At 42.4% G+C, this 22,535-nt stretch overlaps 1 protein-coding gene across 5 annotated transcripts in view; it reads right to left on the bottom strand.

Annotated features, from left to right (window-relative positions):
• The window catches only part of PLCE1 (phospholipase C epsilon 1), a 343,931-nt gene that overhangs the window by 1,293 nt on the left and 320,103 nt on the right, over window positions 1–22,535 (bottom strand). For all 5 annotated transcript variants that reach the window (XM_063669995.1, XM_063669996.1, XM_063669997.1 and 2 more), the window contains 7 exons: window positions 20,544–20,805; window positions 18,479–18,597; window positions 13,781–13,909; window positions 10,419–10,628; window positions 5,117–5,275; window positions 2,619–2,837; window positions 2,082–2,294 (listed from right to left, as the gene is read on the bottom strand). In XM_063669995.1, coding sequence (XP_063526065.1) covers window positions 2,106–2,294; window positions 2,619–2,837; window positions 5,117–5,275; window positions 10,419–10,628; window positions 13,781–13,909; window positions 18,479–18,597; window positions 20,544–20,805 — 1,287 coding nt within the window. In that variant the 3' untranslated portion in view covers window positions 2,082–2,105. The remainder of the gene's footprint in view (window positions 1–2,081; window positions 2,295–2,618; window positions 2,838–5,116; window positions 5,276–10,418; window positions 10,629–13,780; window positions 13,910–18,478; window positions 18,598–20,543; window positions 20,806–22,535) is intronic.

The following is a 22,535-nucleotide window of genomic DNA, read 5'->3' as shown; positions in this document are numbered from 1 at the left end:
TGGCGCAGTCTCAGCTCACTGCAACCTCCGTCTCCCAGGTTCAAGCGATTCTTCTGCCTCAGCCTCCTGAGTAGCTGGGACTACTGGCGTGCACCACCACACCCAGCTAATTGTTGTATTTTTAGTAGAGACGGGGTTTCACCATGTTGGCCAGGGTGGTCCCATCTCTTGACCTCGTGATCTGCCCGCCTCGGCCTCCCAAAGTGCTGGGATTACAGGCGTGAGTCACTGTGCCTGGCCAAGCCTCCCCAGCTTTAAGCAAAGCTGTGAAGTTAACGGAATGATTCTAAATATCTGCTTGCTTAGAAAAAGAAAAAAAAAAAGTCGTGTGAATCCATCGATCAGAAAAAATAATATCTGCTTGCTTAGAAAAAGAAAAAAAAAAGTCATGTGAATCCATCGATCAGAAAAAATAAATACCTACTTGCTACAGGACAATAAAATCTAAAGGCAATCATCTAAATCACTATCACCCTCCCCCAGTCTCCTAAAATATAAGCAATTAGCAATGTTCATTATAGTAGGCATATTATTTTTAAGTCAAATTTCTAATGGAGTTGTATTCTTCTGTACTTAAGAAGTAATCTTGTAGCACATAGAGGGCTCTTTATATGTAGAGTAATATATGACCAATTTACCAGCTTTAGTGTAATTTCACCTCATTACAGAAGTTATAGAGGTGTGTATAACATCACACCTATGATTTGATACTAACTTCTGGATATGGAAAACAATATTTAAAATTTTGACCACTGCCGAGTGTAATATAGGACATCAGTTATTTTAGGAGTTGCTCTTTAAATGTGGAAACATGGTATCAATGTATTGGGCCTTCTTTTGGGCTGTTTTAAGTCAAATTTGGCTCTGTCAAGAGGCATCACTGAGTTCTTTAATTGTGAGTTTCTGCAGTTTGGCAGTTTTATATCAGAAGTTCCTCATTGTCATAAAGGCAGATGGTGAAGCTCTGTCACATAAACAGCAGTGCCTTCACTGTGCTGTTCATCTTGGGAATTTTAAATCTGTGAACTACCATGGAACATGTGAAAAGTGGGCTTTAATGAACCCTTAGGTTCATTAGGAAACTAAGCGAAAAGGAGAAACTTACTACTGGTTCCCTCACTTGCTTTTATTCAGGTCTCATGTAAATAATTTGCTTTAAGATAGAATGAAATTTGTGTGAATATCAAGCAGTAAATTTACTGCATTTTCAAGATTGAGGCTGTTATGTTATTTTGCTTTCTTTTTAACCACATCCTGGATGCCAGATTTTTATTTTTTTAATTGAGGCAGAAGGAGATGAGGTTGTTGAAGCTACATCAAACCTAAATTAGAACAGCAATAAAACTAGAAATCCAAAAGAATAAAAGCTGAATGATCCATAGAGCCCTTGAAGAATGTTCCTGTCAGTTATTAATACTGAAGACAGTTGTCTGATGAAATAAGGCTGTCAGAGTACTTTGGGCAAGTTGATTGACTTCTTGGGACCTTTGCTTATTTATCTACAAAATAAGGGGTCTAAAATTACAAAAACTCAAGTTGCATATATAGATATATATATATATATTTTTTTCTTTCCTTTTTTTTTTTTTTTTTGAGACGGAGTTTCACTCCCGTTGCCCAGGCTGGAGTGCAATGGTGTGATCTCGGCTCACTGCAACCTCCGCCTTCTGAGTTCAAGCGATTCTCCTGCCTCAGCCTCCCAAGTAGCTGGGATTATAGGCATGCACCACCACGCCCAGCTAATTTTGTAGTTTTAGTAGAGACGGGGTTTCTCCATGTTGGTCAGGCTGATCTTGAACTGACCTCAGGTGACCTGCCTGCCTCGGCCTCCCAAAGTGCTGGGATTATAGGCATGCGCCACCGCGCCTGGCCTCTTTCCCTTTTTCTTAAACAGTGTTCAATAGCATATCATGTTACACATATCTTCAGAGCCCTTTTCCTGTTTTAAGTTCCCATTCCTACCTGCCTTCAAGGGACATCTTCCTGTTGGAAAAGATAAAAGACATTGTACTAACTATGCCTTCCTTACAAAGTAATTTAAGTTAAGCCCTGTTCCAGGATGGTGCAATGACTTACTATACCTGGGTTAAACATGCTGCCCTTAGTCACTGTCGGTAATCCATTGTGTCACTGGAGGACAAGCCACCCACAGGTTTCTCCTCCTTGGTTTGGATACTTTCTGAGGTCAAGAGCTGAGAAGGTGATGTAAGTCCTCGGGGCTGTTTAGTTGACTTGGTGAGCTTCTTGAGTTCACTTGCAAAAGAAATGCCTTTCTTTTTATCTTCTCGAGATGCCTGTGGGAACAAAGAACCTTCCATTGGTGTTAGGTTAAACTCAGTTTCCTCCGTCACATGACACTATTTCAGAAGAGTGCTTTCCTTTTCTCTCCAGAGCTTTGGAGAGAGTAGGGCTGAGGAACTCCCCTCTAGGACTGCTTAACCGCAAGCTCGGCCACATGTTTTTTCATACAGTGAAAACAAAGCCAAACAATTTTCTCCTAACTCCATTCCTTGACTCAGGAACTTTCTCCTAAATTTCACCAGCTTCCAGATCTGGCTACAGTGTAATTATGGGTATCAGATAACTTACGAACAGAGCAAAATAACTTTAAACTTTACCTGCACCTGCTCCTTTAGCTTAAGGATGAATTTTCCTGCACCTTTCCACTTGCTTTGGGCTTGAAACACACACTCCTGATCCAGAAGGACCCGCTGAGAGGACTTTGGTGTGGTAGTCTTCTTGTTGGTAGTGTCTTTCACCAACTCTTCCAAAAGCACATAGTCGCTTGGATTGGGGTTGCTCAGGATGCTGTAGGAATATTTGGCTTTGCATAAGGTCTGAAAGGTAAGTTATGATCAACTGAATAAAGACACAGAATCTCCAACATTTGCATTCATTCTATATGAAACTTTAAGGTGGAAAAATGGCCCAGACTAGAGATGAAGGGGATCTTCCAGATCATCTCATCCAACTCATTTTGCAGTTGTATAGTTGTAGCTTGTAATGTAATTTCCCACGTTACCTCATTTAGCTTTGCAACGGTCTATGAATTAGGTGTTATTATCCCGAATTTCAGACGAGGAGGCTTATACTTAAGACAGGTTAAGTAGATTCCAGGATATACACAGCTATAATATATAAAGGTCTGAACCAGATTTTCTGCATGTACCAAAGCTCATAGACATGAAAGTCAGCCAGTGAGGAACAGAATCTTGCTCTTCAGGAGCCTCTTTGTCCCACTGGGCTGTCTCTATCACAGAGTCTTGGATGTTGAAAGAATTTTAGAAGTCAACTGATCTCTCTTTTCATTTAATATAAGAATGTCTTTCATTGATGCATTTGTTAATTCATTAAATGTTTAGTGAGGGCCAACTATGTCCCAGATACTGTGCTGTACTTTTAGGGGAGACAAAGATAAGTTAAAGAAATGTAAGTCTGGGCCCTTTGGAATTCAAAGTCAGTTGAATAAGATGGCTAATATTAACCAAGTTATCATACAGTAAGAACAGCAAGTAACCCTTAAGTAATGTTTACCATTTGCTAGGCATTGTATTAAACATCTTACCTATACTTAACCTTCAAGGAAAGTACGATCATACTATCTCCATATTGTCTATGTGGTGATCTATGTGGTGACTTACCATGTAGTGTTTTGCTGGAGCCAACGGGAATAGTCTGGTGAAATCAGATATGGTAGGGGCATTTACACAAAAGAAATAAATAAGGGCTTTTCTTTTTCTTTTACAAAGCTGATTTACCAGCACACTACTATAACTAAGGCACAGATTTGAGCTCTTACTCCAGGTCTCAGTAAGAAGTAGAGCTGGGATTTGAATCTAACACAGCTTGATCTAGGGTCTGTGCTCTTAATCATTGTGTTGTATGTCTTCTCAAATAGGTGTTTGATGAATGGCTTACCCTAACAAGGCTATGAAGGAAGCAAACTTCTCTGAAACCGTGTAAACTCTCAGAGAAGCATGATTTAGAGGAGGGGAGAGGATCAGAGTAGGCCTCCTACTTGTCCTCTGTAGGATCCTTGAGAGATGGTCAGTAGGTACTGGCTTAGGTATTTCTGGGACCATGACATTGTCACCGCAGAGTCACTTCCTAAATCCATTATTATCAATGCTTTATAGAGATCCAGACTCACTGTAGATACTAAGTGTCTGTTGAAGGAATAAATTAATATTTCCAAGATTTTAAAGTTTTTAAATTTGTTTTTGTTTGAGACAGGGTCTGGCTCTGTTGCCCAGGCTGGAGTAAAGTGGCGCGATTTTGGCTCATTGCAACCTCTGCCTCCCAGGCTCAAGTGATCCTCCTACCTCAGCCTCCTGAGTAGCAGGGACTACAGGTGCACACTACCATGCCTGGCTAATTTTTGTACTTTTTTTTTTAGACGAAGTCTCACTCTTGTTGCCCAGGCTGAAGCACAATGGCACGATCTCGGCTCACTGCAACCTCTGCCTCCCGGGTTCAAGCGATTCTCCTGCCTCAGCCTCCCAAGTAGCTGGGATTACAGGTGTCTGCCACCATGCCCAGCTAATTTTTGTATTTTTAGTAGAGATGGGGTTTCACCATGTTGGCCAGGCTGGTCTCGAACTCCTGACCTCAGGCAATCCACCCGCCTTGGCCCCACAAAGTGTTGGGATTACAGGCGTGAGCCACCGTGCCCAGCAATTTTTGTACTTTTTGTAAAGACAGGGTTTTGCCATGTCGGCCATGCTTGTCTCAAACTCATGAGCTCAAGTGATCTGCCCGCCTCAGCCTCCCAAACTGCTGGGATTACAGGTGTGAGCCACTGGGTCGGTTGTTTTTTTCAATTAGAGACAGGGCCTCACTCTGTCATCCGGGCTGCAGTGCAGTGGCCAGTCATAGCTCACTGCAGCCTCCAACTCCTGTGCTCAAGTGATCCTCCTGCCTCAGTCTCCTGAAACTGGGATTACAGGCATGAGCCAGCATGTGAGGCAATTTCCCAGCCTTAAGAGGCACACACTCCCCTTTGAGGTCCCTGTTGTTCAGGAACTTTACTCATAAAATGAGCCATCAGTGCACAGACATTTGTTCCAATAATTTATGCTGAGGAAAGGACTGAGGTGAGGAAGGGAGAGGCTTTTACCTGCTGAATGACATCCTGTGCAGTGCTGACGCGGGGTGCTTTGATGACTGTTCGAGGTTGCTCTGGAGAAACATCATGCACTTGGACAAAGAAACTCTCCTCCTCTGAGCTCAAGATCACCTCTTTGTCATCTTGAACAATGTTTTTCTCTTCTAGGTTCTATGTTTAAAAAGAAAAAAATATGAGTAAATAATAGGTTTATGCAGAATAAAGAAAGACAAATCTAGCAAAAATCTGAGCTTGTATCTTGGTGATGTAGAAACTTCTTAGCTTAATATCTCATATACTATGTTATTATTTCATAAACTGTTCTAAAAGGATATACCTGTCTCCTGAGAGGAAGAAACTACTGTGCTTCTGATGATGTTGACAGGTCCATAACAAGCCAATTTATCTGCTCCTATTAGCTGTGGATTTTTTTTTTTTTTTTTTTTCTGAGATGGAGTCTTGCTCTGTCGCCCAGGCTGGAGTGCAGTGGCATGATCTTGGCTCACTGCAGCCTCCACCTCCTGGGTTCAAGCAATTCTCCTGCCTCAGCCTCCTGAGTAGCTGGGATTACAGGTGTGTGCCACCATGCCTAATTTTTGTATTTTTAATAGAGACAGGGTTTCGCCATGCTGGCCAGGCTGGTCTTGAACTCCTGACCTTGTGATCCACCTGCGTCGGCCTCCCAAAGTGCCGGGATTACAGGTGTGAGCCACTGTGCCCCGCCTAGCTGTGGATTTTGAGAGTCCAAGTTGACTGTAGATAAATTTGTAGAAAGACAATACACCATTTTGCCAATTAGCAAAAGCCAAATAAGAACACAGTAAATTGCATTTAAAAGAAATCTCACCCATTTCCACAGACGTTGAGCATTTAAGAAATGCTAGACGTCTGAAATGTAAACCATGAAATTGACAGATTGGGTGAACAAAACTGCAGTGACAAGGCTGAATGAATGGCTGGAGGTAAGCCACATTGAAACAAATTTTGACAAAATTCACAGTAATTATGAGAATAAGATTAATTGGCTTTTGGGTGGATTATGTATCTACAGATATATGTATCTTATTAAAATTTTTCAAACAGTACAGAAGCATATCAATAAGAAAAACCAAACTTTTCCCATTCTCATCTTTTTTCCTTCTCCCACCTTATTCTCCACAAAATACCCCACTGTCATTAGCTAATACATCCTTTTAAACATTTGCTGTGGATGTCAAATGTATTTTTGTGTATGTGACTATGTAAAGCAACACCTTGAATTATGTGAATTTAGATATAATGTGATTGTCAAGCAGCTGCTGCTGTTCTTTGTCCACATTTTCAAATGAGGATAACTTCACTTTTGCAAGAGGGAGACTTAATAAAAGGGGAGGGAGAGGCAAAGTAAGTAAACAGTAGTCAACCTCATCTCAGCAAGTGAAGTCTTGGTAGGAAAACCCCCTTATCCCCAGAATTCTAGCCTCATCTCTTCAGACCCGGCTACTGAAATGGGTGCTAACTAATCAGAAGAATCCATGAGTTGCTGTCACTATCTTGGAAGTTCCAACTAGAATTGTACCCATTGATTAAAGTCAGAATAGATAACTGCCACCAGGTGGCGCCAAAACTGCAACCAGGGCCAGAAAGGACTGGCTTCTGAAGCTTGCCCCAATCATTTAATTAACTTTGCAATCCTGGCTCTATAATTACATGATTTTTTGTTAAATAAATAAGGATATATAATCTATTTTAACTTTTTTCAATGAGTGAAAAAGTCCATTTGATTTTTTCCAATGAATGAATACTCCATTATATAATGGAAGAGGGGGAAGAGATGAGCTATTGTCTCTTTTTACATAAAATGAGATTGTATCCTATGTATACTGTTTTACAACTTGCTTAATGTCATTGCATTGATCATAATATATTTAACCAGTCAGAGAGTAAGATTGAGAGGTAATTCACATGACATAATTTATAATCTTTGTCCCCCAAACCAGGAGGCAAGAAAACAGAAAACCAAAAAGTTGCCACATAAAATGTCCCAACAACGATGCATTAAGCTTTACTTTTAAGAGAGCACCTTTAGGAGGCTGAGGCAGGAGAATGGCGTGAACCTGGGAGGCAGAGTTTGCAGTGAGCCAAGATCGCACCACTGCACTCCAGCCTGGGCGCTAGAGCGAGACTCCGTCTCAAAAAAAAAAAGAAGAGCACCTTTGACCTTTGAGCCTCCCTCAGAGCTTATTTTAAGGTATTTCTAGCCACAATAGTTCGAAGCCACAGGTTATGAACAAAATAACAATAGCCCTCACTTATATCCCTTTTTACTAAGCATTGTTGTACACATTGTTGTACACTCATGTTTGACATGAGTCTCATGATCATTTCTTTGAGTCAAGTAGGGTAGTTTGTATATAGATTTTACAAATTAGGGCAGTGAGGTTTGCAGAAGTTAGGTGGTCTATTCATTGTGACAATCCTGGTTTACCCAGTTTCAAATCCAGTAACAGAAGAGGACACATTGATCACAGGAAGATGTGGTACCCGACAGCTTGAAAGCCCAGGAGACAAGAAAATTATAAAAGGCAGGCAGGAGAGATCAGAGGTCACAGATAGCAATTGAAGAATTTTCATATATGGGCAAACTGCTTATATGTCTTATTAGTTCCATGGGATAAAATAAATGGAAATACTTATAGCCCAAATCTATCTCCTCTATGCCCTCTTACATTCAGTAATTACTGATTCATTTATTCAATCAGCAAATATTATTTGGGTACCACTATGCACCAGGTAAACCTAGATACACTAAATTTATTTATCTTTTGAGATATATTTCAGTCATTTCAAAAATTTCCTAACAAAGGCATATACAGCAGAACTTGCTATATTTTACTCATCAGAAAAAGCTTGTTAGCCTTCCCTTCTGACTTATGCCCCTTTTTCTTCAAAATGCCTTCTTTTACCAGCCTTTTGGAAGCCTATTCCTGAGGTCCCTACTACCTGTTGTCATATACTTTTTTTTTTTTTTTTTTTTTTTTAAAGATGAAGTCTTGCTCTGTCACCCAGGCTGGAACACAGTGGTGTAATCTCGGCTCACTGCAACCTCTGCCTCCTGGGTTCAAGTGATTCTCCTGCCTCAGCTTCCTGAGTAGCTGGGACTAAAGGTGCCCGCTACCACGTCCTGCTAATTTTTGTATTTTTAGTAGAGATGGGGTTTTGCTATGTTGGCCAGGCTGGTCTCGAACTCCTGAGCCTGCCTTGGCTTCCCAAAGTGCTGGGATTACAGGTGTGAGCCACCGCGCCCAGCTTGTTGTGGTATACATTTAAATTGCACTTGGGTGTCCCTCCCCCCTCCCCAGCTCCTCTGAGCATAAAATGAAGCTTCCTGTGACACTCAGCAGCCAGCCCATCTTTCCTCTAGCCTACCCACTGCCTCCTGCTCCTCCCAAGGTGCTGAGTGTGGGTGATCCACAAGAATGGACACAATTTCAGCTTGGGTAGCACAGGATGGTGGAAAGAACACTGACCTGGAAGCCATAGACTTGAGTTCTTTCTACTTCTAACCCTGTCATGATTTCACCTCTCTGAATCTATTTCCTTAAGTGTAAAATGGTTTCCGTTATATCATTCAGCATAGTGTTTGAGGGCTTTCAACGCTGTAAATCATATGCAAGTATGAGGTTTAAAAATTTACTGATTCACTGACATCGCTTAGAGGATACATACTTTTTACATGTAGCTAATAAGGCAAGACAATTTAGGAACAGGAAAAAAATTTAGACATTAAAGATGGCTTCAAAAGTACAGCTAAGCCCTCTGATATTTTATCATAAAGTGATTATTATTAGGGTTGCCTGGTCTCTGTCTTAGCAATTAGTGTGTCTTAATAGGGAGAGAAGGCTGGGGAGACAATTACATTTTTTTGCTTAAATTAAATGTCCTTTCATTGTCTCAGGCAAGGTCAGGGAAAGAAGGCAGTGGCTCTGGGCTCTAGAGGTGATGCTAGAGCTCTGTAGAGGCTTTAGGTCACATTCACTCACTGTGACTAGAAAGTGAAAACACAAAATAGTTAAAATTGGCTATTATCTTCACTGTGCCCTAGCAAGCATGGGCCTGAGGGACCTTCTATCAGGCAAGCACTATTACATGCCCCAAAGGAGCAGATCATGTGCCCAGAACAGGGCTTGGTACATATTAGGTGCTCAATATTTATGTAATCAAATTGTTGAATAGACTCAACTGCTTATCAACATGTCATGAGGCATGATTGCCTGTGCTAGAGAAATGACCTTATATGTCATTTTTAAGTTAGTAGGGTTTTCTCAGTTAATTCAGGAAAAAAAAAAAAGTGCTTCATCAATTAAGTCAAACAGGAGCCAATCAGTTTGGAGTCAACATGGCAGTTGTTGCCTCCTTTCCTTCTCGGGAATGATCATGGGAATCTTAGCACACGTAATATAAATTGTTACTAATTCTGACTCAGGCCAAGAGATTATTCTTACTTTGTATGAAGTTCTGGAATATTTTCAAAGAAATATTGTTTTACTTGTAAGCATGGAAGCTTCTATTAGCTAAAACTTCTATTAGCTAAAACTGGAAGTCAATCATCTCCAGAATAGAAAATACCTGCAGGTTTTGCATTATACAGTAATGTGACCCTCACAACAATGTCTTTTCACACATACAAATAAAATACTGGACCCATAGCTGATGACATGCATAAGGAATCTTTGCTTCCTTTATCTTATAAGGGATGTTTTTATTTATTTTTAAAATGGAATAGTTTATTTGCATGAGAAAACATATTTCTTTTTTTTTTTTTTTTTTTTTTTTTGAGACAGAGTCTTGTTCTGTTGCCCAGGCCACAGCGCAATGGCACGATCTCAGCTCTCTGCAACCTCTGCCTCTCGGGTTCAAGTAATTCTCCTGACTCAGCCTCCCTCATGAGTAGCTGGGATTACAGGCGCCTGCCACCACACCTGGCTGATTTTTGTATTTTTACTAGAGATGGGGTTTCGCCATGTTGGCCAGGCTGGTCTCGAACTCCTGACCTCAAGTGATCTACCCACCTCGGCCTCCCAAAATGCTGGGATTACAGGCGTGAGCCACTGCGCCCGGCCTAAGGGATGTTTTTTAGATTGAATTTCTGTACCTTAGAGATAATATTCTGATTATGTGCAGAAGAATAAAACTGTTCATCCACATTTACTGAAGAAGAATATAAACCAAGTTGCAATTACAAGAAATTCTGAATTTCAGGGAGGTTGTGAGTGGTAAATGGCTAATCACATAATGAGTTGTTACTGTGTAGGCTGCACCCAGACACACTTACTTTCTGCTGGGTTTTTAAGACAATCCTGCCCACGTATCCCTCTTCTGGAAACCAGCTGCTTAAAATTTGCATGATATCCTCTTCTGGACCAATGGCTCTCTGGAATGGTTGTTTCCTACATTCATTCTTTTCTTTAGATATAAAATATTTTTCTTCCATCAAAAAATAGTCTGTGGCTACAGGTTTGATGTCTTGTTCAGTTGTCAGAATCTAAAGAAAAAGTGAAGGCAAACTGAGGAGTGAGGCAAAAACTTAAATCGACTTTCATGGTGTTCAGATAGGTTTGCTATGCAATTTATAAGTGAAATTTACTCTAGAGTATTGCATAATTCTTTTTGGAAGATCTAAGAATTCTCTTATGTTCAGAATGGATTGTTTATGTTCACTCCGGGCAACGGCACAACTTATTCATAATCCCCAGACAGCATAACTATTTTTTCCCACTGCTGGAATGAGAGCTCGTAGTGAATTAAAAATTTTAGGTTTGTCATTCCATGAACTTAGCCCTTTGTAATCTTGCAACACAGGACTGAGGGCAAATAACCTAGTTTAGTATTTACTAAGATAATCTCTTTTTCTCACATTGGAAATACTCGGTCATCTTCTCATGGAAGGTTTGTAGGGCTAGGTTCTCATGTGGTCTAAGTTCCTGGGAATTCTTCTTTAAATAAACTTCTGACAGTGTGCTTAAAGGGCTTGTTTTCTTTGTTGGCTGCTGACCCTGTGCAATCAAACAGGGCAGCTGAGACAAAGCTCTGGAACCAGACAGACCTGAGTCTGAGGTCTGCCTTTAATACTTGTTGGCTATGAATTATTGGGTAAGATACTTAATCCCTTGGAGACTGTTTTCCGATCTACACAATGGAAATAGTAATAGTAGCAATCTTAATTTTGTTTTATGGTTGAAGCATAAATCATAACATGGGTACATTATGAGAACTCAATAAAGATGAGCCATCATTATAGTTACTTTTTTTTTTTTTTTTTTTTTTTTTGAGACAGAGTCTCCCTCTGTCGCCCAGGCTGGAGTGTGGTGGCATGATCTCGGCTCACTGCAACCTCCGCCTCCCAGGCTCGAGTGATTCTCGTGCCTCAGCCTCCCAAGTAGCTGGGATTACGGGTGTGCACCACCATGCCTGGCTAATCTTTGTATTTTTAGTGGAGATGGGGTTTCACCATGTTGGCCAGGCTGGTCTTAAATTCCTGACCTCAAGTGATCCGCTCTCCTCGGCCTCCCAAAGTGCTGGGATTACAGGCATCATAGTTTTACCAATGTATTCTTTCTCACTCATATGGTACAGGTTACTACCAAAGGCTGAACTTGAAGGGAGTAAAGGTCAGTTGCAGCGAAGAAACACTCTTTGTTGCCTTCCCGTGAGAAGTAGCTTGGTGATGAGAGAAAGCTGCCACCATCTGGTCTGGATTAAGCAAACACCCTTCTCCTCAGGCCCCTGCCAATAAGGCAAAGCCCAGAGCGAACACATCTCACCAGGAGGAAAAGTGGAATGTGATGGACTGAGGGCAGTGGGAGTGAAGGTTCTCAGGAAGACTGAAATCTCTCCACCCCAGCTCTTGGTCTATAATCGATGCAATGCTGTTGACTCAAAAGGGGGCCAAGGCAAATACTACAGGGATAATTCAGGATGTGAAGCTTCTGGGCCACCTCCACAAGAGGGACAGCATCACCCCCTGCTCAGTCCTGCTTTACATCTGTGTGCTGATTTGCATGGGTGACAATAAAGCAATGGACTGCTATGGGTGGCTCTTGGAAAGCCTTCCTTTACAAAACTTCAGCAGTGCTTTGTGATAGTGGACACTAAAGTACATGGACTGATGTATTAAAACAAAACCAAAACAAACCGTTGGCAATAGCTTCTGTTTGATAATCTATGAAATGTGACACCTGAGCTGTTTCTCTATTTAAGTCAGTTATAAAATGTTGGACAGAATGTTAGCCTGTCTATAGAGATGTGCCCTTGAAGGACAGAGCCATTTATTAACACTTATTATTTGTGATTGTTCAGTTGGTTTTTAATTCCTCCAAATGTTATGATCCCAGCTACATTTCATCATACACCCTAACTTCAGAGGGAGCTGAAGGGCCATTCCCTTGGTCATTGCTTCCTTTAGTCTACCCCTATTCAGGAGAAGGAATTCTTTTTTATCTTTTCGAGACAGAGTCTCGCTCTGTCACCCAGGCTGGAGTGCCGTGGTGCGATCTTGGCTCACTGCAACCTCTGCCTCCCGGGTTCAAATGATTCTCCTGCCTCAGCTTCCCTAGTAGCTGGGACTACAGATGTGCACCACCGCACCTAATATTTGTATTTTTAGTAGAGACAGGGTTTCACCATGTTGGTCAGGATGGTCTCCATCTCTTGACCTCAGTATCCGCCTGCCTCAGCCTCCCAAAGTGCTGGGATTATAGGTGTGAGCCACTGCACCTGGCTGCATGGAGAAGGAATTCTGAAATGGATTAAGGATAAAATCGTCTGCAAGGATTTTAGGCCACTGTGCCAAGCAAGGATAGCGCTTCTAGCGTGGTGAAAAAAGGAATTACGCATGGGCCCTGCCTCACCCTTTGCAGGACATGCCCCCCCCCTCTTTGGATGCTGCTCCATGTCCCTGGCTCTCTCACTCTTAGAATTCCCCCCCATGGATGGGGACCTGTCTGCAGAAGGCCACAAAGATCCTTTGGAGGGGGGTCTAGGGCAGAGGTGGCACAGCGTAAGGAGGCTTAGGCCAGTTCTGCTACAGGGCTTGGGGTAACAGGTTTCAGGGTCTCCATGCCTCTTGCTACCACCAAAAGGAGAGGATCTCAAATGCCAAGGTCAGGTGCCAGGGGAGGGGAACAAGGGGGCTGCTCCACATGCAAAGGAAGGCCTTAGGCTGGAGGGGCAGGAAATGTCTTCTTGGTCCATGTGGCCCATCCTGAAGCTCTAAGAATTTGATTCAGCTCCTCGGATGGCAAGAAGATTCCATTCACCTAATGTGCAAATTCTGATTGATTAATAACGTCTGCATGAAGAAGGAAGATTAGGCCATGTCTAGGCTTAGGGCAAAAGTGTATTCTGGTCTTTATCATTCTAGAGCCTAGTATTTTATATAGCTTAAGAATCATTAAAAATCTTCTCTACAGGTTAAAGTAGTTTGTCTGGTGGTACCAAGATCCATCAGATGATTCTTGGAGTGGATCTCAATGTTGAATAACACATTTCCAAATAATCAAAAGGCATATCATCAACACGGACTTTTGCGCATTTATGTACATCTGTGTATGTTTACACACCCAGGCATTTATACACACACATACATCCATACATCTTAGATTTTGGATTCTCCCAACCACGGCTCAGTGGACTTACTTGCTGCAGAAGCTGCTTTGCCTTGGTGTCTCCATTAATAGTGAAAACGGTAAAGGGCTCTGGCCCTGGTACCCCATGCACCGTGACTCTGTGAGTCTGCAAACATTTTCTTTCTTCTGTATTAAACATCTGTCAAGAAGATCACATGGCTGATCATTCATCCGTAATCACATATTTCTAAGCTCTATTTGATACAGAAGTGCTAGCACTTAGAAGTATGAATAGGAACATGTAAATGCAAAAGATGAGAGTCCATTTGTAGCCCAGTGCATCTTAATGTGGTAGAAGAGGCAATGGTACCTCTTCCTCAGGCATTTAGTGAGGGTATTTCATAAGCACATCACCAAAATATTAATTTATTTTAAATTACAGTGTCTCTTTCCATCATAGTTAGAGGCTGATATTATCTGAAAGGTATGTTAGTTCTTACTTATTAACTGATGTTCCATAGTATCTATTGAGTTCCATCTCTCTTCAGGGTACTGGGCTAGAAAATTGGATGGTAATAATAAAATGTTCTGCCCTTAGAGAGTACACCATTCAGGCACATGAATCATTATATATATCATTATATAAAATATATCTGTTAGAAAGAGCTGGGTAAGTGTGTAACTCAATTCTTCAGGCATTTTGTGTATTAAGATATATTCATTCATTCGAAATAAATAATTTATGGAAGGCTTATAGTGAATCAGTCATTATGCCTGTCCCTAGAAAATCAGGGGCAAATGGGACACTATCCCTGCCAAGGGCTTCCAGTTGAATGAGATAGCTAGAGGGGAAAGTAGGCAGTTGTAAGGAGCATGTTAAGTTCCTTGGGAATCCAGAGGAGGTGGCCTAGAAGAGGTTCGGGAGAAACCAGGGAGGGCTTTCTGAAAATGGTATCTGAACCAAATCTTGAAGGACCTAGTGTAATTTAGCAGATAAAGAATGAGACAAGAGAACCCCAAATTGATGTAACATGTGTACGAAGACTTAGAAGTGGCCTACAGCAGGGCATTCTGGGAACCTCGACAAGTTCTACAACTAACCTGTTGGAGGGAGAAAGGCCGGAGATGCAGGCAAAAGTACAGCCATTCAGGGCTTCGCCTAACTGGCTAAAATTTAGACTGAAACTGGCAAAATGAGGACCTGAGGGCTGAAGTGTATTGTTTAGCATGTACTTTATTTTTATTTGGGGTGGGGAGGAGAAGTTGACTTTGTTATGCTTGCACAACGTGATTTTTTTAAAAATCAGTTTTACTGAAATATAATTGTCATACTATAAAATGCACACATTCTAATTGTATCATTAGCTTGCACTATATTATTAATTAAAAAGATTAAATAGTTGCCAACATTTACAAAACCCCAGATGTCCTGATTCTCTTGAAAGACCAAGAGATCTGACGACATCACAAGGCAACAGGCAGCTAGAGCTGAGAGCTAGGTGACAGCTGCCCCTCTAAATGACCCATGAGCTCTCTGCTTTCTAAGAGTCTGTGCTCAGCCCAGGTCCATGCCTGCACATCATCTTCTTGGGATTCTCCTGGCATGTGAATTTGTTACTTCTGGTATAAACTTACCCTGAAAGCAATGGAGAACTGATGGAGGGTTTTTCACAGAGGAGTGACATGATCATATTTAGATAGATCTGTTTGGGATGGCCTAGATGAGGACAGACAGAGGTGGCAAACCAAGAGGAAATGAGACCAATTAGGAAGACTCTACCACAAGCCAGGTGAGAATGAACCAGGGCCAAGGCAATAAGGACAGATCAAGATGAATGGATTTGAAAGATACTAAGGAAATAGAATGATCAAGTCTTAAATGGGGAAGAAGGCCAGGATGATCTACAGTTATTGGCTTCAGCAATGGAGAGTAATGCTCTCCATGGTCAAATGCATATTTACCAAGCACATATCCATATATGGCTGCCCAGGAACCCCAAGGATGGCAAGGTGTGATGTAACAAAAAATACATATTTGGTCTTTGTCCCCAGTTCCTGGCACACAGCTCCTAAAACCTTTGAAATCTCTGGAGTGATAAGAGTGTCCTTCGTTGCTAATGAGATGATTGGTGGTTGAGAAAGACCAAGGCATGATTAGAGGGGTGGAACCTTCAGCCCTGCTGCCAGACCTCAAGGAGGGGAGGGGGCTGAAGACTGAACTAATCACCAGTGGCCAATGATTGAACCAATCATGCTTAGGTCATGAAACCTCCATAAAAACCCTAAATGATGGGGTTCCGAGAGTTTCCAGGTTGGTGAACACATCGAGGTTCTGGGAGGGTGGCCTGGAGAGGACATGGAAGCTCTGCACTCCTCCTCCCATACCTTGTTCCATGCATCCTTCCATGAGGCTGCTCCTGAAGCTCCTGAAGTGCATCTGTTCTGATCAACTGGTGATAATAAGCAAAGCACTCTTGTGAGTTCTGTGTCATTCTAGCAAACTATTGAATCTGAGGATTTATACGGATCCCCTGAATTTATAGGTGTTTGGTCAGAAGTCCTGGTGACAACCTGGGACTTGTGACTGGCATCTGAAGTAGGAGTAGTCTTGTGGCACTGAGCCCTCAGGGTGTGGGATCTGACACCAACTCTAGATGGATAGTGTTAGAATTGAACTGAAATGCAGGACACCCAGCTGTTGCCAGAGAGTTGGAAAAGACACCACGTTTTTGGTGTCAGAAGTGTCGTGAGTAAAAACAGTTCATTTGTGGCATCTGTGGAATCTTCAGCTGTAACAGATATTGAGGTCACCCAGCTCAGAACTGGGTATTTGGCCCTGCTCTGCCTTTCTGAAAGCATGTGATTCCTGCTCTTTGTACCACGCAGCCCTGCCCTTGCTTGTCAATCCTCTGCACAAGGTGGAAGCCACACCTCCCTCCACTTGGGCCAAAGTGCTGTTCTAAACCTTGGACACATGGTGCAATCGCCTGATGCTCCTTAAAAAAACTGATGCCTGGGGCCCACCTGCAGAGACTCTGGTTTAATTGGTGCGGGGCGTGGCCTGTGCACATGGCGTTTTTAAAGCTCCCCAGGTGATAGAAATGTACAGTGAAGGTTGCTGTGGAGTGATGAAGGGAAAAAGGAGAAACACCTAAGCAAACAAGGGCAGGGACAGCGGGAGTCAAAACTGATAGTGGTGAGGGCAACAGAAGGGTAGAGAAGCAAGCAGAAAGTTGCAGTGGAAGCCGTCATGGCCAGTGCCATTGTAAGCGCAGGAGGTGCCTTTCCAAAGATTGTTAGGACAATGTTGAGTCTGAGATTGACACAAAAGTAATCACATTATTAAACATGTAAAGGGGGTAACCAATGGACACACTTTTAAAATGTATGTTTAAAGAGGAAGCATAATGGAATTAGCCAGTTAATTATAGTAGTTGTTTTAAAAATACCTTTTTAGAGACAGGATCTCATTCTTTGTCCGTGCTGGAGTGCAGTGGTTTGATCATAGCTCACTGTAGCCTCAAACTCCTGGACTCAAACAGTCCTTCTGCCTCAGCCTCCCAGGTAGCTGGGACTACAGATGCTTGACACTATGCTCAATTAAACACGTTTTTAAAATAGAGATGGGGTCTTGCCCAAGCTGATCTTGAACTCCTGGACTCAAGCTATCCTTCCGCCTTGCCCTCCCAAAGTGTTGGGATTGGAGGCATGAGCCGCTGCACTCAGCCCAGATTCTTATCTAATTAAACCACCCTGCATTAGTGAGGGGGCCCTGGTCCAAGTGTTCTCAAACTTTAGTGGGCACTGAGTTTCCATGGTGCACTTGTTAAAATGCAGATTCTGGCCAGGTGCGGTAGCTCATGCCTGTAATCCCAGCACCTTGGGAGGCCAAGGCGTGAGGATCGCTTGAGTCCAGGAGTTTAAAACCAACCTGGGCAATATAGTGAGACCCCATCTCTACAGAAAAAAATTAGCTGGGCATAGTGGCACACACCTGTAGTCCCATCTACTCAGGAGGCTGAGGTGGGAGAATTGCTTGAGCCAGGAAGGTCGAGGCTGCAGTGAGCCAGGATGGCACCACTGCACTCCAACCTGGGTGACAGAGTGACACTGGGTGACAGAGACACACTGTCTCTGGAAAAAAAAAAAAAGCAGATTCTGCAACTGTGGCACATTCTACAGTGTCCTTTTTCCATTCTCTAGGAAGCAGATTCTGCATCTCCCAAACACTGAGGTGCAAGTTATGCATCGCCAGCAGAGTCTATTGCTCACTCCAGCCTTGCTCTGCCTGTGACATTTGCCCCTGGACTGCTGAAGAAACAAAATATTTTCCTGGTTGAACCTAAAGTTTCTAGAAGTATTGGAAATGCTTCCTACTAGGCTTTGCATAATAAGCCTCTTCCCTACTTTATTATATTTGGCTCACTTCCATGATAGACACTATAATATATGGGCTTTGTTACTAGAACTTGGGTGTAAATCCTGGACTGCTGCTTGCTAGCTGGGTGACCTCAGATGTACTTAGCTCTACCTCCCTCATCTGTGAAATGGAGATGATACTAGTAGCTACTGCCTGACGTTATTGAGAGGACTGAGTTAGTATATATGTAAAGTGCTTAGTCAGTGCCAAGTGTCAGCCATTATTGTTATTAATTTCCATAGCTACCTAATTAATAACTCACACTGACCACTTTGCTGGGCCACAAAAAAGCCCACCTTCAGTGTAGCAATCCCCATAAATATGCTGAGTGAAACAGAACTTCATTACCGAAGAGGCTGACATGGTATTGCCAGAGGAATTTTCTTCCATCCTTCTGCTGTTAATGAATAAACTAGAAATCTCCAAGACTTCATTGTGAAGGTTTCGCAGCTGAAGATGTCGATATCCTGGAGTAATACAGAATTGGGAAAAGCCTGTTAACCATGGCTACTGAAAAGAAGATGCTCCTGGAGGTCGGTAAATGACAGGTAGAAAGACCTTAAAATGGGCAGGGATGACAACAGGCATGCAACCAACAGGCGCCTTTTCTCCAAGAGAGTGCTGTCCCCGAGCTACCCAATGACAATTAATTTGTCCAAGTACTGTTTCCAACTTAGACTCAAACAGAAAACCTTAAACTCAGACAAAACCTGATCTAGTAGGAAAATCTGATCACTAACAGTCCCTGTGAATGAAGCACTAACAGACTAACAGTCCCTGTTTTACAAATGTTCCATCTTAGAGCAGCTTTAGTGATAATAGAATATTCCCACAACGGAAGATTGGTTATAATTTATGGTATGACTATAAGTGTAAGTATAAAATGGAATGATACACAGCTGGTAAAAATGGTAATGTACATGTATAGTTATTAACATGAAAGGTTGCTCACTATATACATTAGTAAGTGAAAACCAGTAAGTTACAAAACACAAAGATTAGTAGAAAGCCTGTTTGTTAAAAATATATCTGTATGCTCATGTGTTACATACATGGGAAAAGAAACAAAGCCTGCAAGACTTATACACCAAAAGTGGCTGTGTTGGAGAGATGGAAAAATGGATAATTAAAAAAATTGTTTTTGTTTCTATGTACTTTCTCACATTTCTATAATAACAGTTACGGGTCTCCCCCTGACCCCATACTCCCCATTCTTGTGTAGAAGTCCTAACCCTCAGTACCTCAGAATGTGACTATATTTGAAGAGAGGGTCTTTAAAGAGGTAATTAAGTTAAAATGGGGTCCTTAGGGTGGGCCTTAATCCAGTGGGACTGGTGTCCTTATGAGAAGAGGGGATTAGGACACAGACAACATAGAGAGCTGACCGTGTGGGGACACAGTGAGCAGGTGACCACCTACAAGCCAAGGAGAGAGGCCCTAGAAGAAACCAAACCTGCCAACACCCTGATCTCAGACTTCCAGCCTTCAGAACTGTGAGGAAATATATTTCTGTGGTTCAAGCCACCTAGTCTGTGGTATTCCATGATGGCAGCCTGAGCAGACTAATTAAATGACCACGGGCTACTTGCACAGAGAAGAGAAACAGGAAAAGGACACAAAGTAGGAAACTGTAATGTGTTTGTGAGCTCTGAGGATGGCAGCTTGAGTGTGGCTGGGAGAGGAAGTGTGTACTTAGAATATTGGTGCTCAGAGGAGACCATCAGAGCCAGCACACCTGGAAGTATGTTAGAAAGGGAAACTGTCAGTCTTCACCTGAGGCCACCGAATCACGATCTGCATGGTATTACCAAAGTCCTAGGAGATTCCTATGCACATCAAAGTTTAAAAACAATGCACAGGCTGAAATTTATCAGAGTGCCACAACAAAGCCAATCCACAAGCCAACAGCTCTAGCCTTGCCCAGAATTCTCCATTCTCCTCTTCCTGCACCTGAAACCCAGCCCCAGCTTCCAAAACTGGACTTCTGCCAGGCACTGACTCCAACTGCGCGGTCACTTATGCCACCACCACACCCAACCCTTCCGACATTTCTGTTTCCTCTCCTTATTTCCAATCCCTGCTTTCAAACTGCCAGCAGTGCTGTGGGTAGTATTTAGGAAGAAAAATGTGTGGAAATGAGAGTGCAACAACCACTGCTCCTGACATCAGCAGGTATGGGTGAGGCTGTACTTTACAAGGGATATTGTTAATACCTCAGATTCTTAAAAAATGTAAAAGAAAAACTTCTTTTGAGACGTGCTTCAAAAGTGCTCCAATTTGTATTTCCTTTTGCTTCTTAATTCAACTTCTTTATAGGAAAATGTCAAACAGAAAACAGAGAAGAGTATAAGGAAATTCTGGCATCCATCACCTAGCTACAACAATTATTAACATTTGGACAATTTTATTCTACCTCGTTTTAAAGCTTTCAGTGGAATGATTCTCTGAGCAGTTACCGCTGAACTATTGTTTTCCACAACTGCAAAACGAAGAAATACAAGATCTTCGAAGTGAACGCGGAACAGAAACTGCTCGTTCCACATGGGGTTCAGGGTGTTTCGATGGATGGGCTTCGTGCGGAAATGGCAGCTGTCCAGAGGCATGCCCAGGATGTCGACTTCAATGCACGGGCTTCCTGTGCTGTTACTGGGGCACACATTCTGACCAGAGACAATCTAGGGTGAGGGAGACAAAAGGGATCAAAGTCACCGAGGATAAAAAAGAAAGGAAACCTCTACACCTCACTGCTTCCCTCTGCAAAGGAATCCCAAGAACACTGGAATGGACAAAGTGAATGATGAATAAAACTGTTTAAAAAGTAAGTGATTGTAGGGCCAGGCGCGGTGGCTCACGCCTGTAATCCCAGCACTTTGGGAGGCTGAGGCGAGCAGATCACGAGGTCAGGAGATTGAGACCATCCTGGCCAACATGGTGAAACCCCGTCTCTACTAAAATACAAAAAATTAGCTGGGCATGGTGGTGCGCACCTGTAGTCCCAGCTACTAGGGAGGCTGAGGCAGAGAAATTGCTTGAACCCAGGAAACAGAGGTTGCAGTGAGCTGAGATCACACCACTGTACTCCAGCCTGGTGACAGAGCAAGACTCCATCTCAAAAAAAAAAAAAAAAAAAAAAAGTAAGTGATTGTAACTGGGTAATCACATGACTGGAATCATGTGAAAAGCCTATTTTGTCAACATCATTCACTTAACTGTAAGCTTTCAACTATCAAAATGTTCAAATATCTTCAAAAAACAAACAAGATGAAGTTAAATTTCTCACAAAAGAAGACTTTATGCAATATAATCATAAATTTGTTACTAATATTCTGTTCAAAATGCCATAGGATTTTATAACTTCAAAATCTTTTTCTTGAATAGTTTCATTTTGGAGCAAGTTGCAGACGTGTTAGGAACTAATTCACAGCTTTCTGTAAACAGATAAAACTACCCTCGCCTCTAGCTAAAAAATAACAAATAGGAAAGGGGCTACTGCCCTGCTGTCTTAGGGAAAGAGAAAAAGCAGTTTGGGTGGTAGGAAAGTCTGTGAATGGGGTTATCCCAGGGGTTTGGGTGTGTCGTACTTGGAGGGCTGCCGGGCATTCTTCCTGTGGAGGGAGAGAGACAAGATCTAAAGGTGGAAAGAGATGACCAGGTCTCTGTTGTTGTTTGTTTTATTTTGTTGAAACAGGGTCTCACTCTGTCACCAGGCTGGAGTGCAGTGGTGCAATCTTGGCTCATTGCACCTTCCGCTGTCTAGACTCAAGTGATTCTCCAGCCTCAGACTCCCGAATAGCTGGGACTACAGGCGTGAGCCACCATGCCCGGCTAATTTTTTTTTGTTATTTTTTGTAGAAACAGGGTTTTGCCATGTTGCCCAGGCTGGTCTCGAACTCTTGAGCTCAAAGCGATCTACCCACCTGGGGCTCCCAAATTGCTAGGATTACAGGCATGAGCCACAGCACCTGGCCAGGTCTCTGTTTTTAAGAGGAGTCTGTGGAGTTTTGACAATAAGTTAATTAGGTGAAAAGGAATAAGGAAAGGCCCCGAAATGATAAAGGTTAAATTATAAGGAGGAAATATACTTAATTGTGTTTACATATTGATGCGAGTTTGATCTTAGAGCTTTGAAGCTTAACATGAGCTGATCTAACAAAAAGCTCAACTTCCATGCACTATACTCATAGTTACGATTCTGTGGGCCCTGGAAGACAGAGTTACCATCATCAGTACATCAGGTGAAACAGGGACCTCATAAGCCCTGCTCCTGGGCTCTGGCAAACACAGTATCTGGCAACAGCTTGCCTAGCCATAGCTACTGCTTCCTGGGAGATAAATACATTATTCTGGGAACTAAATCTGTATGACCCAAATTGTGATATGACAGCTTTCCAATGCCTTGAATTCA

This window comes from Pongo pygmaeus, chromosome 8, assembly GCF_028885625.2.
Source record: "Pongo pygmaeus isolate AG05252 chromosome 8, NHGRI_mPonPyg2-v2.0_pri, whole genome shotgun sequence".
Classification (NCBI taxonomy): domain Eukaryota; kingdom Metazoa; phylum Chordata; class Mammalia; order Primates; family Hominidae; genus Pongo; species Pongo pygmaeus.
Note: the sequence above shows the minus strand (reverse complement) of the source record. Positions and strands in the feature narration are given on the sequence as shown.